The sequence below is a fragment of the Myotis myotis genome, unplaced genomic scaffold (genome assembly GCF_014108235.1).
Source record: "Myotis myotis isolate mMyoMyo1 unplaced genomic scaffold, mMyoMyo1.p scaffold_m19_p_19, whole genome shotgun sequence".
NCBI lineage: Eukaryota > Metazoa > Chordata > Mammalia > Chiroptera > Vespertilionidae > Myotis > Myotis myotis.
Genome location: NW_023416323.1, coordinates 29723218 through 29740713, shown reverse-complemented (window position 1 = coordinate 29740713; position 17496 = coordinate 29723218). Strand labels below are relative to the sequence as shown.

At 41.9% G+C, this 17496-nt stretch overlaps 1 protein-coding gene across 2 annotated transcripts in view; it reads left to right on the top strand.

Moving 5' to 3' along the window:
* Positions 1-17496, top strand: part of SNTB2 (syntrophin beta 2) — an 85075-nt gene that overhangs the window by 23409 nt on the left and 44170 nt on the right. For both annotated transcript variants that reach the window (XM_036347004.1, XM_036347003.1), the window contains exon 2: positions 15402-15615. In XM_036347004.1, coding sequence (XP_036202897.1) covers positions 15402-15615 — 214 coding nt within the window. The remainder of the gene's footprint in view (positions 1-15401; positions 15616-17496) is intronic.

Below are 17496 nucleotides of genomic sequence, written 5' to 3'. Positions count from 1 at the left end.
TTCCTTCTTAACTGGACAACTTGAGGACAAAATCTGTATATCAAACATTTTAAATATCCCATATACTTTGCACACAGGAGAGAGTTCTTTGTTGTTGAAAAGGGGGACATATGGTTTTTAAGAGTAAACAAAATTGTTTTCTATCACTTATGTTAGGAATTGATAAAAGCCTACACACTGGGTTGGTAAGGCAAGAATTTTCTTTACTTACAGAAGAATGTTCTAATCCATTATTGACTCCTCATAATGAGATTAAATTTTTATGTCACTGACTGCTCATATTTGCCCTGGCCGGTTTGGCTCAGTGGATAGAGCGTCGGCCTGCGGACTGAAGGGTCCCAGGTTTGATTCCGGTCAAGGGCATGTATCGTGGTTGCAGGCACATTCCCAGTAGGGTATGTGCAGGAGGCAGCTGATGGATGTTTCTCTCTCATGGATGTTCCTAACTCTCTATCTCTCTCCCTTCCTCTCTGTAAAACAATCAATAAAATATATATTTTTAAAAACTCATATTTAAGCCATGTGTTTAAGTTGATAATAGTTTAAGAATTGTTTTTTTAAATGACAGACTGTTCTGACAGCAGAGTTAGCTGAAAAAGAAAAACAAAGATCCTACATATGTAATTTATGTGATAATCTTCAGTATATGGAGAGAGTGACCATATCCCACTTAGTCAAAAGGCAAACATAATGGTGTTGAACAAGGTCCCTTTATCCAAATATTTGCAAAAACTCTTAATCTAGAACTATTATCAACTTTCAAAAATGTTTAGGAAGAGAGGAAGAGAGGGAGGGAGGGAAGGAGGGAAGGAGGGAGAGAGGGAGGGAAGGAGGGAGGGAGAGAGAGAAAGAGAGATCAGTGATGAGAGAAAATCATTGATTGGCTGCCTCTTGCACACCCCACACTGGGGAATGAGCCTGCAAACCCAGGCATGTACCCTGACCAGGAATCGAACCGTGACTTCCTGGTTCATGGCTCAACCACTGAGCCATGCTAGCTGGGCTAATCCATTTTTCTTTATTATTTTATGGCATGTATTTTAAAATTAACTTTAATATTACTTATTATAGAATATATGCTTATTATTAAAAAGTTCAAACATTATAGAAAGTTAACTTCAAAAATAGAAATCCCAATACAAATATAACTATTACTAGAGGCCCGGTGCACAAAAATTTGTACACTTGGGGCGGGGGGGCATCCCCTCAGCTTGGCCTGTGCCCTCTCGCAGTCTGGGACTCCTCGGGGGATATCCACCTGCTGGCTTAGGCCCACTCCCCCGGGGATCGGGCCTAAGTTGGCAGTCAGACATCCCTCTGGCAGCCCGGGAGCCCTCGGAGAATGTCCACTTGCCAGCGGGGAGCAGGCCTAAGCTGCAGTTGGACATCCTTAGCGCTACTGAGGAGGCGGGAGAGACTCCTGCCACCACTGCTGTACTGGCAGCCATCAGCCTGGCTTGTGGCTGAGCAGAGCTCCCCTGTGGGAGCACACTGACCACCAGGGGGCAGCTCCTGCATTGAGCGTCTGTCCCCTGGTGGTCAGTGTGTGTCATAGTGACCAGTCATTCCCAGCCCTTCTGCTGTTAGGGTCAATTTGCATATTACCCTTTTATTATATAGAATAGAGGCCTGGTGCATGGGTGGGGGCCGGCTGGTTTGCCCTAAAGGGTGTCCCAGATCAGGTTGCGGGTCCCACTGGGGTGCCTGGCCAGCCTGGGTGAGGAGCTGAGGGCTGTTTGCAGGCTGGCCACATCCCTTTCAGAGTTTGAGTCCCCACTGGGGTGCCTGGCCAGCCTGGGTGAGGGGCTGATGGCTATCTGCAGGCTGGCCAAGCCCCCCAGCGGGGACCCTCACCCTATGAGGGTGTGGCCAGCCTGGGTGAGGGGCTGAGGGCTGTTTGCAGGCTGGCCACAGCCCCTTCAGGGTGGAGGTCTCCTCTGGGGTGCCTGGCCAGCCTGGGTGAAGGGCTGATGGCTGTTTGCAGGCTGTCCACAGCCCCTTCAGGGGGGGGGGGTCCCACTGGGGTGGTACCTGGCTAGCCTGGGTGAGGGGCTGATGGCCATTTTCAGGCTGGCCACTCCCCTCAGCAACCCAAGCTCCCAGCCGCTCCTTTTTTTCTTTTTTTTTTCTGGGATTTATTTATCTTCTATAATTGAAACTTCGTAGACTTGAGTGGAGCTGAGGGCCATCCAGGGCGGGCGGGAAGCTTGGCTTCCTCCATTGCCAGGGGCAACCCAAGCCTCCTGCTTGCTCCAGCTCTGTGGCCACCGCCATCTTAGTTGGGTTAATTTGCATACTCGCTCCTGATTGGCTTTGTGGGCGTGGCTTGAGCATAGCAGAGGGATGGTTAATTTGCATGTTTCTCTTTTATTATATAGGATGAGCAATTGTCCTATTTTCTTGAGCACTTTATGAACATACTAACTATGTATAATTTTTTAAATATAACAGAACTTGATTTTATCATTTAGCAACTCGGATATCCTTGGTTTCATCATTATTAGTCCTTTTATGATGATTTAAAAACTCCGGTAGGGTTTTCCCCCCCAAAAAAACTAGTCTTTACTTTACTATTTCAGCAGAGACAAAGGAGCAATATAAATTATTCCTAGCCAGCCTGTTTCTTCTTGTGAAAATTGCCTTTCTCATTGCCTCTGCTGTAGTGAAAATGAAATTAAAGTCTTGTCTTTCTATTTTTTTCTTCCTATAAGCGGTCAAGACCGTTCTACTGTTGCCAACAGTCTTCTCTGCTTTGTGTTTTGAAGTGAGCAGAAGGAACATTGTTTCACATTAAGCAATACTTTCTTTTTAGGGGAGAGAGAAGTACTAGTAAATGGAATTGACTCATAAAAACAGATATGGCGTGGAAAAATAATATAAACCTCAACACCAAAAGGAAAAGAAAACTATATAATTCAAAGTAATTTTTCAGATGCAGCATCTCCCACTTTTGGTATTAGTTCAATAAAGGTTTATAAATACACATATTTAAGGTACAGCAATTTCCACAGGGAAATTTGCTGGTAGTTGTGTTCCTTATAAAAACATTTAAAAATGCAAACCTAAGATGTTTAAAACTTTTTGCAAGAACTTTTTAAATAAAAAAGTTGAAAATCTTGCATATACTTTAGCAGTTTGAGGGAACATTCAAAAGAGAAACTCTTTTTAAATTCATTTTTAAAATATTTACTTTATAAATGACCCATAACTAGTTTTACCATGTAAGATTAGTACTTAAAGAAGACTACCAAGGAGAAATTAAATAGTAAACAGTCCCAAGACCAAAATTGTTTCAATCTAGCTTGTTCTAGTTTTATATATATAAAAGTGTAAAAACTAATATTTGTATAAAAGTAATAGGTATCTGTGTTAGAATTTGATTGAGGCCTAAAACATATCTTTTTTGCCAATTTACATAAATTTATTGTAAAAAGCCGTAATTTTAAAATACTAAAATTTTAACTGCTGGGGACAAATTTAGAACTACCTAATTTCTGGTATATTTAGACCTGTTCCACTATAGCTCAGAGGCTTAAAAGGAAACGAGTTCTCCTTGTCATCCTAATAGTAATTTGAGATCCTCAAAAAGGATATATAACTCTTACTTTTATTGACTTGAATGGGCCTTGGATTGAAATGGAGAAGGAACGATGGGTAATAAAGTGAATTGAAAATCCCAGAACCAACACAAACCATAGCTGTTTTGTCTTGTTTTCTTAAACCCAAAAATGTTGAAATCATATCTATAAACACAGGTACTTCTGAGGACATGCTTGGTTTTCTTGCTGGGCATTTGTTTTCCTCCTGATGACTAACAAGAAGAAAGGAGCTAACTTCACAGAGTTAAATGATGAGGCAGAAATGGGAAATTAAGTATGACTTTGGAAATGCTGGTACAGCAAATTCAGAGAACTATAACTCAACATTTTTGTTAGATCTGAGGTGCTGGTGATTCTCCTGTAACTCCTCACTGTTATAACTTTACAAATCACTCCTCCCATGTCTTAAGACAAAAAAATGTATAAAGAGACAAGGATTTCCTGCTTTAAAGAAAAGATAATAATAATAATATCCTGCATTTGTTGAGGTAGGAGATCAAGATTGGGTGGGCTTATATACATATCATTTTTCACCCATTAAAGTAGCAAAGATTGTTTTAAATAAGATTACTTGATGTTGGCAAGTGTACTGACATGAACATACTTATACACTCTGGTGGGAACATAAAATGGCACAGTCCTTTTAAGAACTTGCAGTATTTATCATGAACCATAAATATTCCTTGAATCCAGTAGTTTCTCACAAAAAAAAAAAAACTTTTTCATTATCATATTACTTAAAGTAAGTGCCCAATAATTAGGAGGTTCCTAAATAAATAATGGTAAATACATAATAGAATGCTGTCTAGATCTTTTTAAATAACTAGAGGCCCAGTGCACAAAATTTGTGCACTGGCAGTGGTGAGGGGGGTTCCCTCAGCCTGGCTTGCACCCTCTCGCAGTCCGGGACTCCTCGCTCCTTACCACCCGCCTGCTTGCTGCTCCTGTTTGGCTCACTGCTCCTTAGCACTGCTGCAGGGGCAGGAGAGGCTCCCGCCACCGCCACTGCACTCACCAACCATGAGCCTGGCTTCTGACCACCAGGGGGCAGCTCCTGCATTGAGCATCTGCCCTCTGGTGGTCAGTGCACATCATAACAACTGGTCGTTCTGGTTGTTCTGCCGTAACGGTCGTTTAGGCTTTTATATATAGACTAGAGGCCCGGTGCACAAAAATTTGTGCACTCGGGGGGGAGGGGGGTCCCTAAGCCCAGCCTGTGCCCTCTCGCAGTCTGGGACCCCTTGGGAGATAACGACCTGCTGGCTTAGGCCTGCTCCCGGGTGGCAGAGGGCAGGCCTAATCCCTAGGTGCAGCCCCTGGTCGGGCTCAGAGCAGGGTCAATTGGTGAATTGGGGCGCCGCCGCCTCCTGTCATGCACAGAGCAGGGTGGATTGGGAGGTTGCAATGCCATCCTCAGTCATGCTCAGGTTAGGGCCGATTGGGGGGTTGGGGCACCGCCCCCTGTCACACTCAAGGCAGGGTCGATGGGGAGGTTGCGGCGCCACCCCCTATCAGGCACAGAGTAGGGCCAATCAGGGGGTTGGGGCGCCTTCCCCTGTCAGGAACAGAGCAGGGCCGATAGGGAGGTTGTGGCCCCGCCCCCTGTCACACACAGAGCCACAGGGCGATCAGGGGATTTGGGCGCTGCCCCCTGTCATGCTGATCCCAGTGCTGGGAGACCTCGCGGCTCTACTGATCCCGGTCCTGTGCGGCATATTACCCTTTTACTATATAGAATAGAGGCCTGGTGCATGGGTGGGGGCTGGCTGGTTTGCCCTGAACGGTGTCCCGGATCAGGGTGGGGGTCCCCACTGGGGTGCCTGGCCAGCCTGGATGAGGGGATGATGGCTGTTTGCAGCTGGTCACACACCCTTCAGGGTGGGGGTCCCCACTGGGGTGCCTGGCCAGTCTGGGTGAGGGGCTGAGGGCTGTTTTCAGGCTGGGACTGAAGCTCCCAACTGCTCCTTTTTTTCTTTTATTCTGGGCCAGCTTTAGCTCTGAGGCTCCAGCTCTTAGGCCTCCGCTCCTGAAAGCAGGTATCTGGTTTGTTTAGGTTCTACAATCGAAACACTGTATCAACTCCAGGTCTGAGATCCCGGCTAGCTGAAAGCTGGTTTCTGGGGTTTTGTTTAGCTTCTGTTTTTGTAACTATGTTTCAAACTGCCAGCTCAGAGGCCTGCAGCGGCAGGCGGAGAACGTTGGAGTCCTCCGTCACTGAAGCAAGCAAGCCTCATGTTAGTTTCAAGCTGCCTGGCTGCCGGCCACCATCTTGGCTGGCAGTTAATTTGCATATCACCCTGATTAGCCAGTGGGAAGGGTAGCGGTTGTACGCCAATTACCATGTTTCTCTTTTATTAGATAGGATGATTATGATGAGTTTGTGTAACATGGAAAGATGTATGTTTCTAAAGAAAGGACTGAAAAGTCTTGAAGGAAATGTAGTGGAATTGGGAATTTTTGTATTTATCTTCATTTTCTTTTCAGTATTTGTCTGTTTAATTATGTGAGAGCAAAAGGTGAGGCCAACAGAAGGTAAAATGATAGTTGTCCCTCCCTCCTTCCTACCCTCCCTTCCTCCCTCTGTCTTAAAAAAAATCACTAAGCATATCCTCAGGTTAGGATTAAAAATACATAAATACATACATACCTAAGGATTGAGAAAGGGCCTTTGGATTGGGTAAGAAAACGTCAGTGACTCTTTAGAATTCAGTTTCATTCAGAAGAGTTAAGGAGCAGCAGGAGAAAATAGAAACAGTAGCATACACTTTTTCTTCCATAGGAGTGAATTGAAGAGGAAGGAACTAACTCAGGGTTAGTAAGATCAAAGCAGGGCTTTTTGCATAAACTTGGTAATATTTTAAGCTAGTGTTTCTGTGAAATACTTGTCTCTCATGGGTCTCCTGTCTCTCTCTCTTTTTATTTATTTATTTATTTATTTATTTATTTATTTATTTATTGTCTAAATCTCCTGTCTCTTTTGCTGTTCCTTCTCTTCTCCCCAGCCCTTTCATAGTGGAATGTATTCTTCCACATCTATACTCACTGGCTTGGTGATTGTGCAAAGTCTTCCATTTGCCCCTCCAGGTCCACTCCTCTTCTACCTGCTTTCTCTCCCAGGAGGATGACCTGCATGGACTATATCAACAAGCTTCCCAGGATGCTGGAGGGAAAGAAGGAGGAGAGTGAGATGGGAGCATTTGTCCCCTTAGCTCCCAGTCTGCAGGCTCACTTCAGTCTAGTTGAATTTGACACTTCAGTCTGGTTGAATTTGACTGAAAGTCACTGCTTCTCACAAGCCCTCTATGGGACTCTCTCCTTCTGGGTCTGGTAACCACTTCCTCTCCTAATCTCTTTAGGCCTAGGTGTGGAAACAGGGTATCATACTCTATTTCCCCCTGTGGTTTCCCTGAACTCTTGCCTACGCCTTTATAAACTACCCTTTTATTAATCCTGTGCCATTCATTTCCTGCTGGGACCCTGACTGATCTTACCCAGTCTCTTGATTTTAAATATCAACTGCATGCCAACAATTCCCAAATTTGTAGTTCCAGCCCAGACCTATCTCCTGAACTGCAGACTCATATCTGGCTGCCTGCTGGACTTAATTGTCTAATATATATCATAACTTACTGATCTTTCCTCCTAAACCTGTTGATGGCAACTCTATTTTTCCAGTTGTTTAGGACAGAAGTCTCAAAATCATCCTCAACGTTTTTCTTACCCTCCTCTTATCCAATCTGTCAGGATATCTGAGTAGGTCTTCTTTTAGTAGAGAATTTAACCACTACTCACCACCTCCTCTCCTATTGCCCTGGTTCAACTACTTTAACTCTCATCTCTAATAACCTCCCAGTTGATCTTCCGGCTTCTGCCCTAACCTTTTTCACCCTATTTTCAACATAGTGAGAATGAATAAAATGCATGTTAGATCATGTCACTCCTCTGTTTAAAACTGCCCAATGGCTTCCTATTTCAGCATAAGAGCCAAAGTCCTTAGAATACCTATAAGGCCCTACACCATCTGCCTCCCACACCTTTTCCTTTATGACCCCATTTTCTAGTCTTTCCCCCTATTACCCTGTGCTAGTCACAATGGCTTCCCTTACTGCTTTAACAGTATTCCCTCTTCAGGAGTGCATCTCCCACATCTGCATGACTAACTCCCCCACATCCTTTAAGTCTTCATTCAAATGTTGTCTTTATGAGGCTTACCCTAACCACCTTATTTAGAATTCCCTAGCACTCCTGATCCATTTTCTCTTACTGTCATTCCTTTTCTGCAACACTTAACATCTACTAAACTAGAGGCCCGGTGCGCAAAAATTTGTGCACTCGGGAAGGAGGGGGGACCCCTCAGCCCTGCCTGTGCCCTCTCGCAGTCTGGGACCCCTCAGGGATAACCACCTGCTGGCTTAGGCCCCCTCCCCGGGGGATTGGGCCTAAGATGGCAATCAGACATCCCTCTGGCAGCCCGGCAGCCCTCGGGGGATGTCCACTTGCCAGCGGGGAACAGGCCTAAACTGCAGTCGGACATCCTTAGCGCTGCTGAGGAGGCAGGAGAGGCTCCCACCACCAACACTGTGCTGGCAGCCATCAGCCTGGCTTGTGGCTGAGCAGAGCTCCCCATGTGAGAGTGCCCTGACCACCAGAGGGCAGCTCCTGCATTGAGCGTCTGCCCCCTGGTGGTCAGTGTGTGTCATAGTGACCAGTCATTCCCAGTCCTTCTGCTGTTAGGGTCAGTTTGCATATTACCCTTTTACTATATAGGATAGAGGCCTGGTGCATGGTTGGGGGCTGGCTGGTTTGCCCTAAAGGGTGTCCTAGATCAGGGTGGGGGTCCCGCTTGGGTGCCTGGATGAGGGGATGATGGCTGTTTGCAGCTGGTCACACCCCCTTCAGGGTGGGGGTCCCCACTGGGGTGCCTGGCCAGTCTGGATGAGGGGCTGAGGGCCACTTTCAGGCTGGTGGGTGACTGAAGCTCCCAACCTCTCCTTTTTTTCTTTTTCTTTTTTATTCTGGGATTTATTTACCTTCTATGGCTGTCACTGGAACAGAGAGCCGGCTTTAGCTCTGAGGCTCGGCTCCAGATCTAAGACTTCGGTTGCTGAAAGCAGGTATCTGGGTTTGGCTTCTATAATTGAAACACTGTTGCAGCTCCAGCTCCGAGGCCGGCTGGCTGAAAGCAGGTTTCTGGGGTTTGTTTAGCTTCTATAATTGCAACATTGTTTCTTAGAGTGCAGCTCAGAGGCCGGCAGCGGCAGGCGGGGAACCTTGGCTTCCTCCATCACTGGAGCAAGCAAGCCTCCTGTTCGCTTCAGCTGCCTGGCTGCCGGCCGCCATCTTGGTTGGCAGTTAATTTGCATATCACCCTGATTAGCCAATGGGAAGTGTGTCAGCGGTATGGTTAATTACATGTTTGTCTATTATTAGATAGGATACTATATCATTTACTTTTTTAAAAAAATGTTCATGTAGTACAGTTGGTTTTCACTTCTTATGTTATGCAGTTCTGTGAATTTTAACACATGTATAAATCCTTATGTGTATCGCCACAGTCAGAATACAGGACAGTTCCATACTCCAAGTAATCATCACATCCTCCTCATCCCTAACCCCTGGCAACTGCTGATCTGTTCATCGTATAGTTTGTCTTTTCAATAATGGGATCGTGCAGTATGTAACATTTTGACACTGGCTGCTTTTACTCAGCATAATGCCTTTGAGATTTATCCAAGTCGCCGAGTATATCAGTAGTTCATTCCTTTTTATTGCCAAGTAGTATTCTATGCTGTGGCTAGTCTTCAGTGTATCCATTCACCCACTGAAGGAAATTTGGGTTGTTTCCAGTTCCCAGGACACTTATAAAAAGAACTGCTAGCCGAAACCGGTTTGGCTCAGTGGATAGAGCGTCGGTCTGCGGACTGAAAGGTCCCGGGTTCGATTCTGGTCAAGGGCATGTACCTGGGTTGCGGGCACATTCCCAGTAGGAGATGTGCAGGAGGCAGCTGATCGATGTTTCTCTCTCATCGATGTTTCTAACTCTCTATCTCTCTCTCCCTTCCTCTCTGTAAAAAATCAATAAAATATATTAAAAAAAAAAAAGAACTGCTAAAACATTAATGTACAGGCTTTAATGTAAACATAAGTTTTTGTTTCTCTGGAATATAATTTACATATTAATTACATTCTTTTCTTTCTTTCTTTCTTTTTTTTTTTTGCATGTTTTGTTCACAGATGTATTAGTTTAAGTTTCTAAAACAGTTCCTGGCACATACAAGGCTCAACAGATTGGTGAATATGCAATGTTACTTTAAAATGGAAAGGTAGCTCTAGTTGGTTTGGCTCAGTGAATAGAGCATCAGCCTGCGGACTGAAGGGTCCCAGATTCGATTCCTGGTCAGGGCACATGCCTAGGTTGTGGGGTTGTGCAGGAGGTAGCTAATCAGATAGCTCTCATCATTGATGTTTCTATTTCTCTCCCTCTCCCTTCCTCTCTGAAATCAATAAAAATATTTTTTTAAAAAAAGGAAAGGTATACAATGGGAGAAAAAAAGGGGACACATGTAATACTTTCAACAATAAAAATTTAAAAAATAAAATAAAATGGAAAGGTATAGTGCAACCAGGATTATTCTGAACACACTGAGGGTTTACATCTGCAAACCCTAGACTGCAGTCTACTCAGACCCCAAATGGTAGGAGACTTGAGTTGAAAGACACCTGTGAGTTGAGAACATAAAGGACTTTTTTCTGAAAGTATTTCCTCACTAATGTTTTCAGTGGCCATTTATCAGATTCCTGATTTGAGAATCTTGGGATGTGGTTAAGGAGAAACCTCATGGGAGAATACTTTAACAGTGATGTCAACATAACTCATTTGTGAGCAAAATGAAAAGCCAACTTTTCCTCCCTAAGGATAACCTAGAAACAAACTTGTTTGCAAAAGCAAGGGAATAATTGGCACCATTCTCTCCACATTGTCCAATTTATTTAGTTTCACTTAAACTCACAGTAAAGGGCACTGGAAAGGATAAGAAAAAGATAAGTTTAGGGGTAAAGAGGAAAATAATGATTCTGTGAGAGATTGTGTTCATAAGAGAAGGTGACTGATTTACTGGAATATTTGTATTAACAACCATAGCCTATATCTGACTATGAAGTATCTTTTGAATAATCTTTTATTTATAATTATTTGCTGACTAATGTCCCAAACCAGAATAGCAGTGTACCTCATTAAAATACAGAGACCCCCCCATAAACCCTATTCTTTAGAGGATGGAATTCCGTAAGAATCAGTTGGCTCCTGGATCCCATCCAGTGCATTATAGCTTTTGAAGGCTAGCAAGATTTCACTTTAAGGTGGTTCCATGTTTAAAGTTTGAGCAAGGTTTCGGGATAAGTTTTCTTCATTTTTTAAATGTTTCTTTTGGTATAAATGATATGGACTCATAAAAATTTCAAATTACATGAAGATATACAGAACTACATGAAGAAAAAAAGGCATTCCTACACCTATATATGAGCACTATTGATATTTTGATGAAAAATCCTTCCAGATATCTTCCCAGGTAGTTGTACAGTACACATATGTGTTTTTGTTACTCTAAATAGAAAGGGCTACAGTGATGCTTTTAGGATGGAGACAGCCCCCTTCACTTTTAATATGAGTGGTTAGTACATAGAAGAAAGAAAATTAACTTCTATACCTAAAACACTGCAGACATCAGTGTTTAATTAAACATTTTTAAGATGATCTTTTTCAGGAAAAATGAAATAATTCTGAAATATATTGAGGGTTCTGAGTGCACATGGGGGTATAGAGGCTTTGCTTATTCATCCAAGTATCCAGGTTAAAGCACTGTGGCAACTTGGAAGGTCTAAGTATAGGACTAAAACAGCACCATTAACTCTCCATCTTCCCATATCTCAGGCAAATTAGAAATAGATGTCTATTCATAGTTCTTTAGCCATTATAGATGGCCAGGTGGATGGAGTGGGTATCATTGTCGTCAACTCAAATGAAATTCATAGCTCTCTGAAAAAAGCCCAGTGCACGAATACTAGAGGCCCAGTGCATGGATTCATTCACAGGTGGAGTCCAGCCGGGGGGAGGGGCTGCAGGAGATTGGCCAGCTGGCCCCGCCCCTGATCGGGCTGGTTGGCCGGCCGCAGTGCGGATCATAGCAACTGGTCATTCCTGTCCTGTCGTTCCGGTCGCTTGGCTTTTATATGTATAGATGTGTGCAGTAATCAGTTCAATGATACTGTGTGATTGAATGAACTTCTGAGGAGATCATGAAGGATCTTTTCCTAACCACTATAATATTCAAGATTAGTCATTTAGAATGTCTTTAAGTTCCCTCAGTTGGTAGCCCAATAGTTGGTATACTGCCTTAAATAGTTCAAAAGGCAAGTCTCTGCCATTGGCAGTGACTGGAAACTGTAGGAATTTCTGCCAAAGTTCTCGTGATCTAATCCTCTCTTGGAAGTACAAAGCCAAAGCATGCATTGAAATGCCTGAGTCAGCCACTCAAGGGATATACTGGCTGCAACCCTCCTCATTTTTCTGGGATGAAAAAATCTGCTTGGTGACCTGAGACAGCTAGCTAGCTTTAACTCTCTCCACCTAGAAATACATGTATTATAACTGCATAGAAAACGCACGCGCACACACACACACACATAAACTATATCTAAATGTTGGCATAATTGAAAAAGAACCCTTTATGATCTCTTATATTTTCTAGAGTTATGCTTAATTTCAGCAGATCTTGGTTAGTAACTTATAAGAAAATAACTTCACCTCTTCTATTGATTGCTGTTTAAAAATTTTAACTTTTCCAACTTTCTAATTTGGGGAAGGAAAAGAAAGCCACCTACTATTTATTGAATGTTTAATATATGCCTGGAATTGTTACTTGTTTAGTGTTAACTCCTATTTTATAGACAAGGACCTCAGAACAGGAAGTGAGGTCACATAGCTCTGAAGTGGCAAGCACAGTTAGTATTTGAACCAGGTCTGTATGTTCCCAAACGCCTCTCTACCACCTCATCATGCTATAAAATGAACTGTAGAATGTTAATATAAAAAACTATTATCAATATTATTAAGTAAAAAATACAAGGTGCAGAACAGTAAGCATAATATACTGCCGCTATGTGAAATGTGAGTGTATACATATATTCACGTGTGTGTGTCTGTAGTACATATGCTTAGAACATCTAGTATATCTCTGGAATACCATACAATGGTTGGACCCTGGGAGGAGGAACTGTGTTGCTAGAAAGCTAGACTTTTCATTATAAAATCTTTTATCCAGTTGAATTTTGTCATATATGCATACATTTGATTATTTTTTAGATTTAGTAGTTTATTAGTAAAGTTTCATAAGCATAAAGCTTCTAATGCTATAAAATGTTAATGCTAGCTCTTATGATACTGATAAGCATTGATAATGATCATATCTTTCTAGTTTTTAATTCCCATCATCTACTCTAATGACCTACCACTTTGGAATTTGAAAGGGAGATAAAATATTGATATAATATATAATTGATGTTAGCAGAAATAATGGTGACTGATTCTTCTACGTTCAACTATTTACATTTTTAGTGCTATTTAAGATTTTAATAATCTTTGGTTTATCTATTTTTTGAAATAAGAACATCATGCCTCAAATACAGTAGTTGCCAGTCATGATTGAGGTAAAAGAAATCTATATATATAAAAGGCTAATATGCAAAGTGTCCGACCGTCCAACCAGTCACTATGACAGGCACTGACCGCCAGAGGGGCAGACACTCAACACAGAAGCTGCTGTGACACGCACCGGCCATTTACAGAGAAATGGCACTGCGGACCTGGCACCAACAAAACAATACTCGGCTTCCCCCAAGTGGGACACAGGCCCCACCGCCACCCCGGAGTGACAGCCCACCAAATTGCAGCCCATGCTGCCAAGATCCCATGGTGCAAAATGCAGCCCACAGCCCAGCCCAGCCCAGAAATGGTCATTGTGGGTGCTGGGTAATGAGTCACGTAACAAAGCCTGGCTTCTTCTCCCTAGCGACTAGCATCTTTGGAGTTTCTTCAGCCCAGGAACATGACTTGCTTTATACCCAGGTGCATACATTTCACACTTTAACCAAATGTCTGCGAAGCATTTTCCCTGTGCCTCATCTCATTTGATCCTCACAGAAGTCCTGGAGTAGGTAGATAGGAGACTCAGTGGAATCCTGTTTTCTTTTCATTAGTCGGAAAAAGGAGATTTAGAAAGCTTAGAAACTTGACTCAACTGAAAAGACGTAAGAAATAGTGGACCTTGAAAATGACTTCAGGTTTTCTCACTGTGCAGAATATAGTCAAACACTGCTGCAGTTAAATATTTCACCCTTTGTTCTCCCTATGTGATCTACAATAATAATCTGCTTCATGTTGGTATTTACTGCTGTGTTGCTGACAATTACCTGAAAGAGAAGTTGGGGTGCTTTACTGGGCTGGAAAAAGTTTAGCTAAATCAGAAAGCAGGTCTAATTAAGTAAGCTTATCTATGTGTATAAAGCTCTCTCTGGTGCCAATCTCACGCGTGTGTTTCGATCTGTCATTGTTGATCGTGAATTTGATTGACACTTTTATTATAGGAAAAGGGTGAATAGCGATATTAAAATATTTCTTCTAATTAATTTCCTTTCAGTGTGCACGAATTCATGCCCTGGGCCTCTAGTATTTTATGTTTCCTAAAATTGAACTTAAACGAAAAAAGTTTCCCATCTATTAAAAGCTATATTTTAATTTGGGGCTACCATTTATGGAAATACCTTACCTTGAATATGCTAATTTTTGTACTTGTTTTCAAAATTGTAATGATCTGTTTACACAGTTGTCTTCCTTAGTAGAGTGGTCATTCCTTGAGGGCAGGGTCCATGCCTCATTTGTTCTTGTTTCTCAGGACCTTGCCTAGTGCTTGACACTTAGTAGGTAGCTAAGAATGTTGATTGAATTGAATCAAATTGAACTAGAGGTACTTAGCTTTAGTCCAATGAAGAGAGCGAGAAATTATCTCACTCTTCAGATAGTTGAAGGTGTTCTCTCATGTGGAAGAGAGTGCTCTATATGGCTTCAGTAAACAGAAAAAACAATGAGTGAAAGTTTCAAGATGTTTCTAAATGTTGACTCATCTAAATGTAGGTGGCGCTGTCTCAGGAGGTACTGAATCTATCACCAGGAGATTCATTCATGGCTGGTCAAATCCCAAGACAATTTAAGATTTAATTATTCATTTGTTTCTTCACTCATTTATTGAAACATTTGCTGAACAGACACTGTTCTAGATATTGGATGCCAAGATTGAATAAATCATAATCCTTGCTTGGGGAATTCAACAGCCAGCAGGGGAACAGAAGTTTAAGCAAAGGATTACAACCCAGGGTTCTAAGAGAATGTTGTTGTAGAGGTGTAATGGTAATACCCTGGAGAGAGGAGACAGAAAATGCTGCTGAGGTGACTCTTGAATAGAGTTGATCAGGCAGACCAAGGGGGGAAGGAGTGTCCTAAGAAGACAGAACAATACATACATAAACTCAGAAGTTAAAGTTATCAAAATAGAGTAATGCTATTTCATTTGTATTGCATGCCCTTAAAGGACCCTCCAATACTAAGATTCTGTGTGCTGGCTCTTTAAATTAGTGTTTTTGGCTTTGTTTTTTACTTTATGCTAGATATTGCATGAATGTATGCATTTTAGTTGTCATTTTTTATAGGAAGCAAAAATACTAACCTCCTTCTTTGATTTTTGTTCATAGTCAAATTCATCCGAGAAGTAACGCCATATATCAAGAAGCCATCATTAGTATCAGATCTGCCATGGGAAGGTGCAGCTCCCCAATCACCAAGCTTTAGTGGCAGTGAAGACTCTGGTTCTCCAAAACACCAGAACAGCACCAAGGACAGGAAGGTCATTCCTCTCAAAATGTGCTTTGCTGCTAGAAACCTAAGCATGCCGGATCTGGAGAACAGGTGAGCTGTACCTAAGCAGAACGTCATACTTAAAGACAAGTTGCAATATCATTTTGCAGTAACATGACTGACTAAATTTCACAGAGGGAAACATCAGTCTGAGATAAGAGAATAGTTTTTGGCATTCCATATTTAAATTACTTCATGCATATGTGTACAGTACATATATAGAAAATTTGGGGGCAAACAGACAAGAAGCTTAATGGTGGATACTCCTGGGGAGTGAAATGGGATTGGAAGGAAAGAAGGGACTTATGGTCTTCGTTTTATACCTTTCTGGAATGTTAGTATTACTTTTTTCACTATGAACGTTACTTTGTAATTGAAATAATTTTACTGTAGTAATTTTTTAAATGTTTGTTTAGGTGTAAATTCCTTATACTGTTGGTGTGTAAAGAGTCAGAGATCTGCATTGTAGACCTGACTATCAACTAATAATGTGAACCTGGCAAGTTAGCTTCTCTTGACCTTAGTTTCCTTGTTTGTAAAATGGGAGAGTTGAATTGGATAATTTCTAATGTCCCTCCTAGTTCTATAAACATTTGGTTTCTATGAGTTTGTCTTCATTAACTCCATAAAGTGGTACTGGTAAACCTAGTGTTAGGTTAGGGATTAGTGGGGAGGGGTGGGAGGTAAACTTGTCCAAATACACAGTTAAGGACAAACTTTTTATTATGAGCTTTCACTTTTATGGCCTCCTCCAGTCTGAATGCAGGGCCAGGTACCTGATCAGATGGAATGGATCATAGAAGACAGCAAGTAGCTGAGTGACTTTCTTGGGCATTTTAGACCACAGGGACATTAAAGCTCCTGCTCTATAGCATGTGGTATGGTATGCCCTAACGGACTGCGCTCTGCAATCAGACAGACCTTGATTTGAATCCCACCTAGGTACCTGCGCAAAGGAAGGGTCTGAGCAAGTCCCTTCATCTCCATAAACTGCCATATCTTCACCTGTTCAAAAACACCCCCAAAAACATAATAACTCATTGTGAAGACTAAATATGAAGCCCTTTGCATAGAGTCAAGCACATAGTAGATCCTTTAAAAATAGTAGCTTTAAAAAGTATTTAAAATGTCTACACACTTTTAAAATTATATTCTGATGCCGAAACCGGTTTGGCTCAATGGATAGAGCATCGGCCTGTGGACTGAAAGGTCCCAGGTTCGATTCCGGTCAAGGGCATGTACCTTGGTTGCGGGCACATCCCCAGTGGGAGATGTGCAGGAGGCAGCTGATCGATGTTTCTCTCTCATCGATGTTCCTAACTATCTCTCTCCCTTCCTCTCTGTAAAAAATCAATAAAATATATATTTTTTAAAAATTATATTCTGATATATTTGTATTGTTTTTGTTGCTTTTTTAAATGTTTTAAATATTTTTTTATTTATTTCAGAGAGAAAGGAAGAGGGAGAGATAGAAACATCAATGATGAGAGAGAATCATTGATTGTCTGCCTCCTATACACCCCCTACTGGGAATCGAGCCCACAACCCAGTCATGAACCCCTGGATTGAACCCAGGACCTTTTAAATAAGTTCCTTAATTTCTCTATCCTCCTGTTTGTATTTTTCTGTTTGTAAAATGGACTCATACCTGCTCAACTATATTCTTTAGAACTACTTCAATGATAAATAAGATAATATCTATAAAATTAACTGGACCTTTTGATCCTTAAATTTATCTCCACTTGGTCAAAGGAAGTGTCATGGCAGGTGACACAGTTTCAACATTTAAAACCATGCAAAAAATCACAATTTATATAGGAACAGCAAAAATAAGTTTCATCAGGACATCTGTCATCAAGACACTTATCAAATTGCAGCTTTATTTAGCTGACTGTTTCTGTTTGAAAATCTTTATCTTCCATAGTCTTTTGT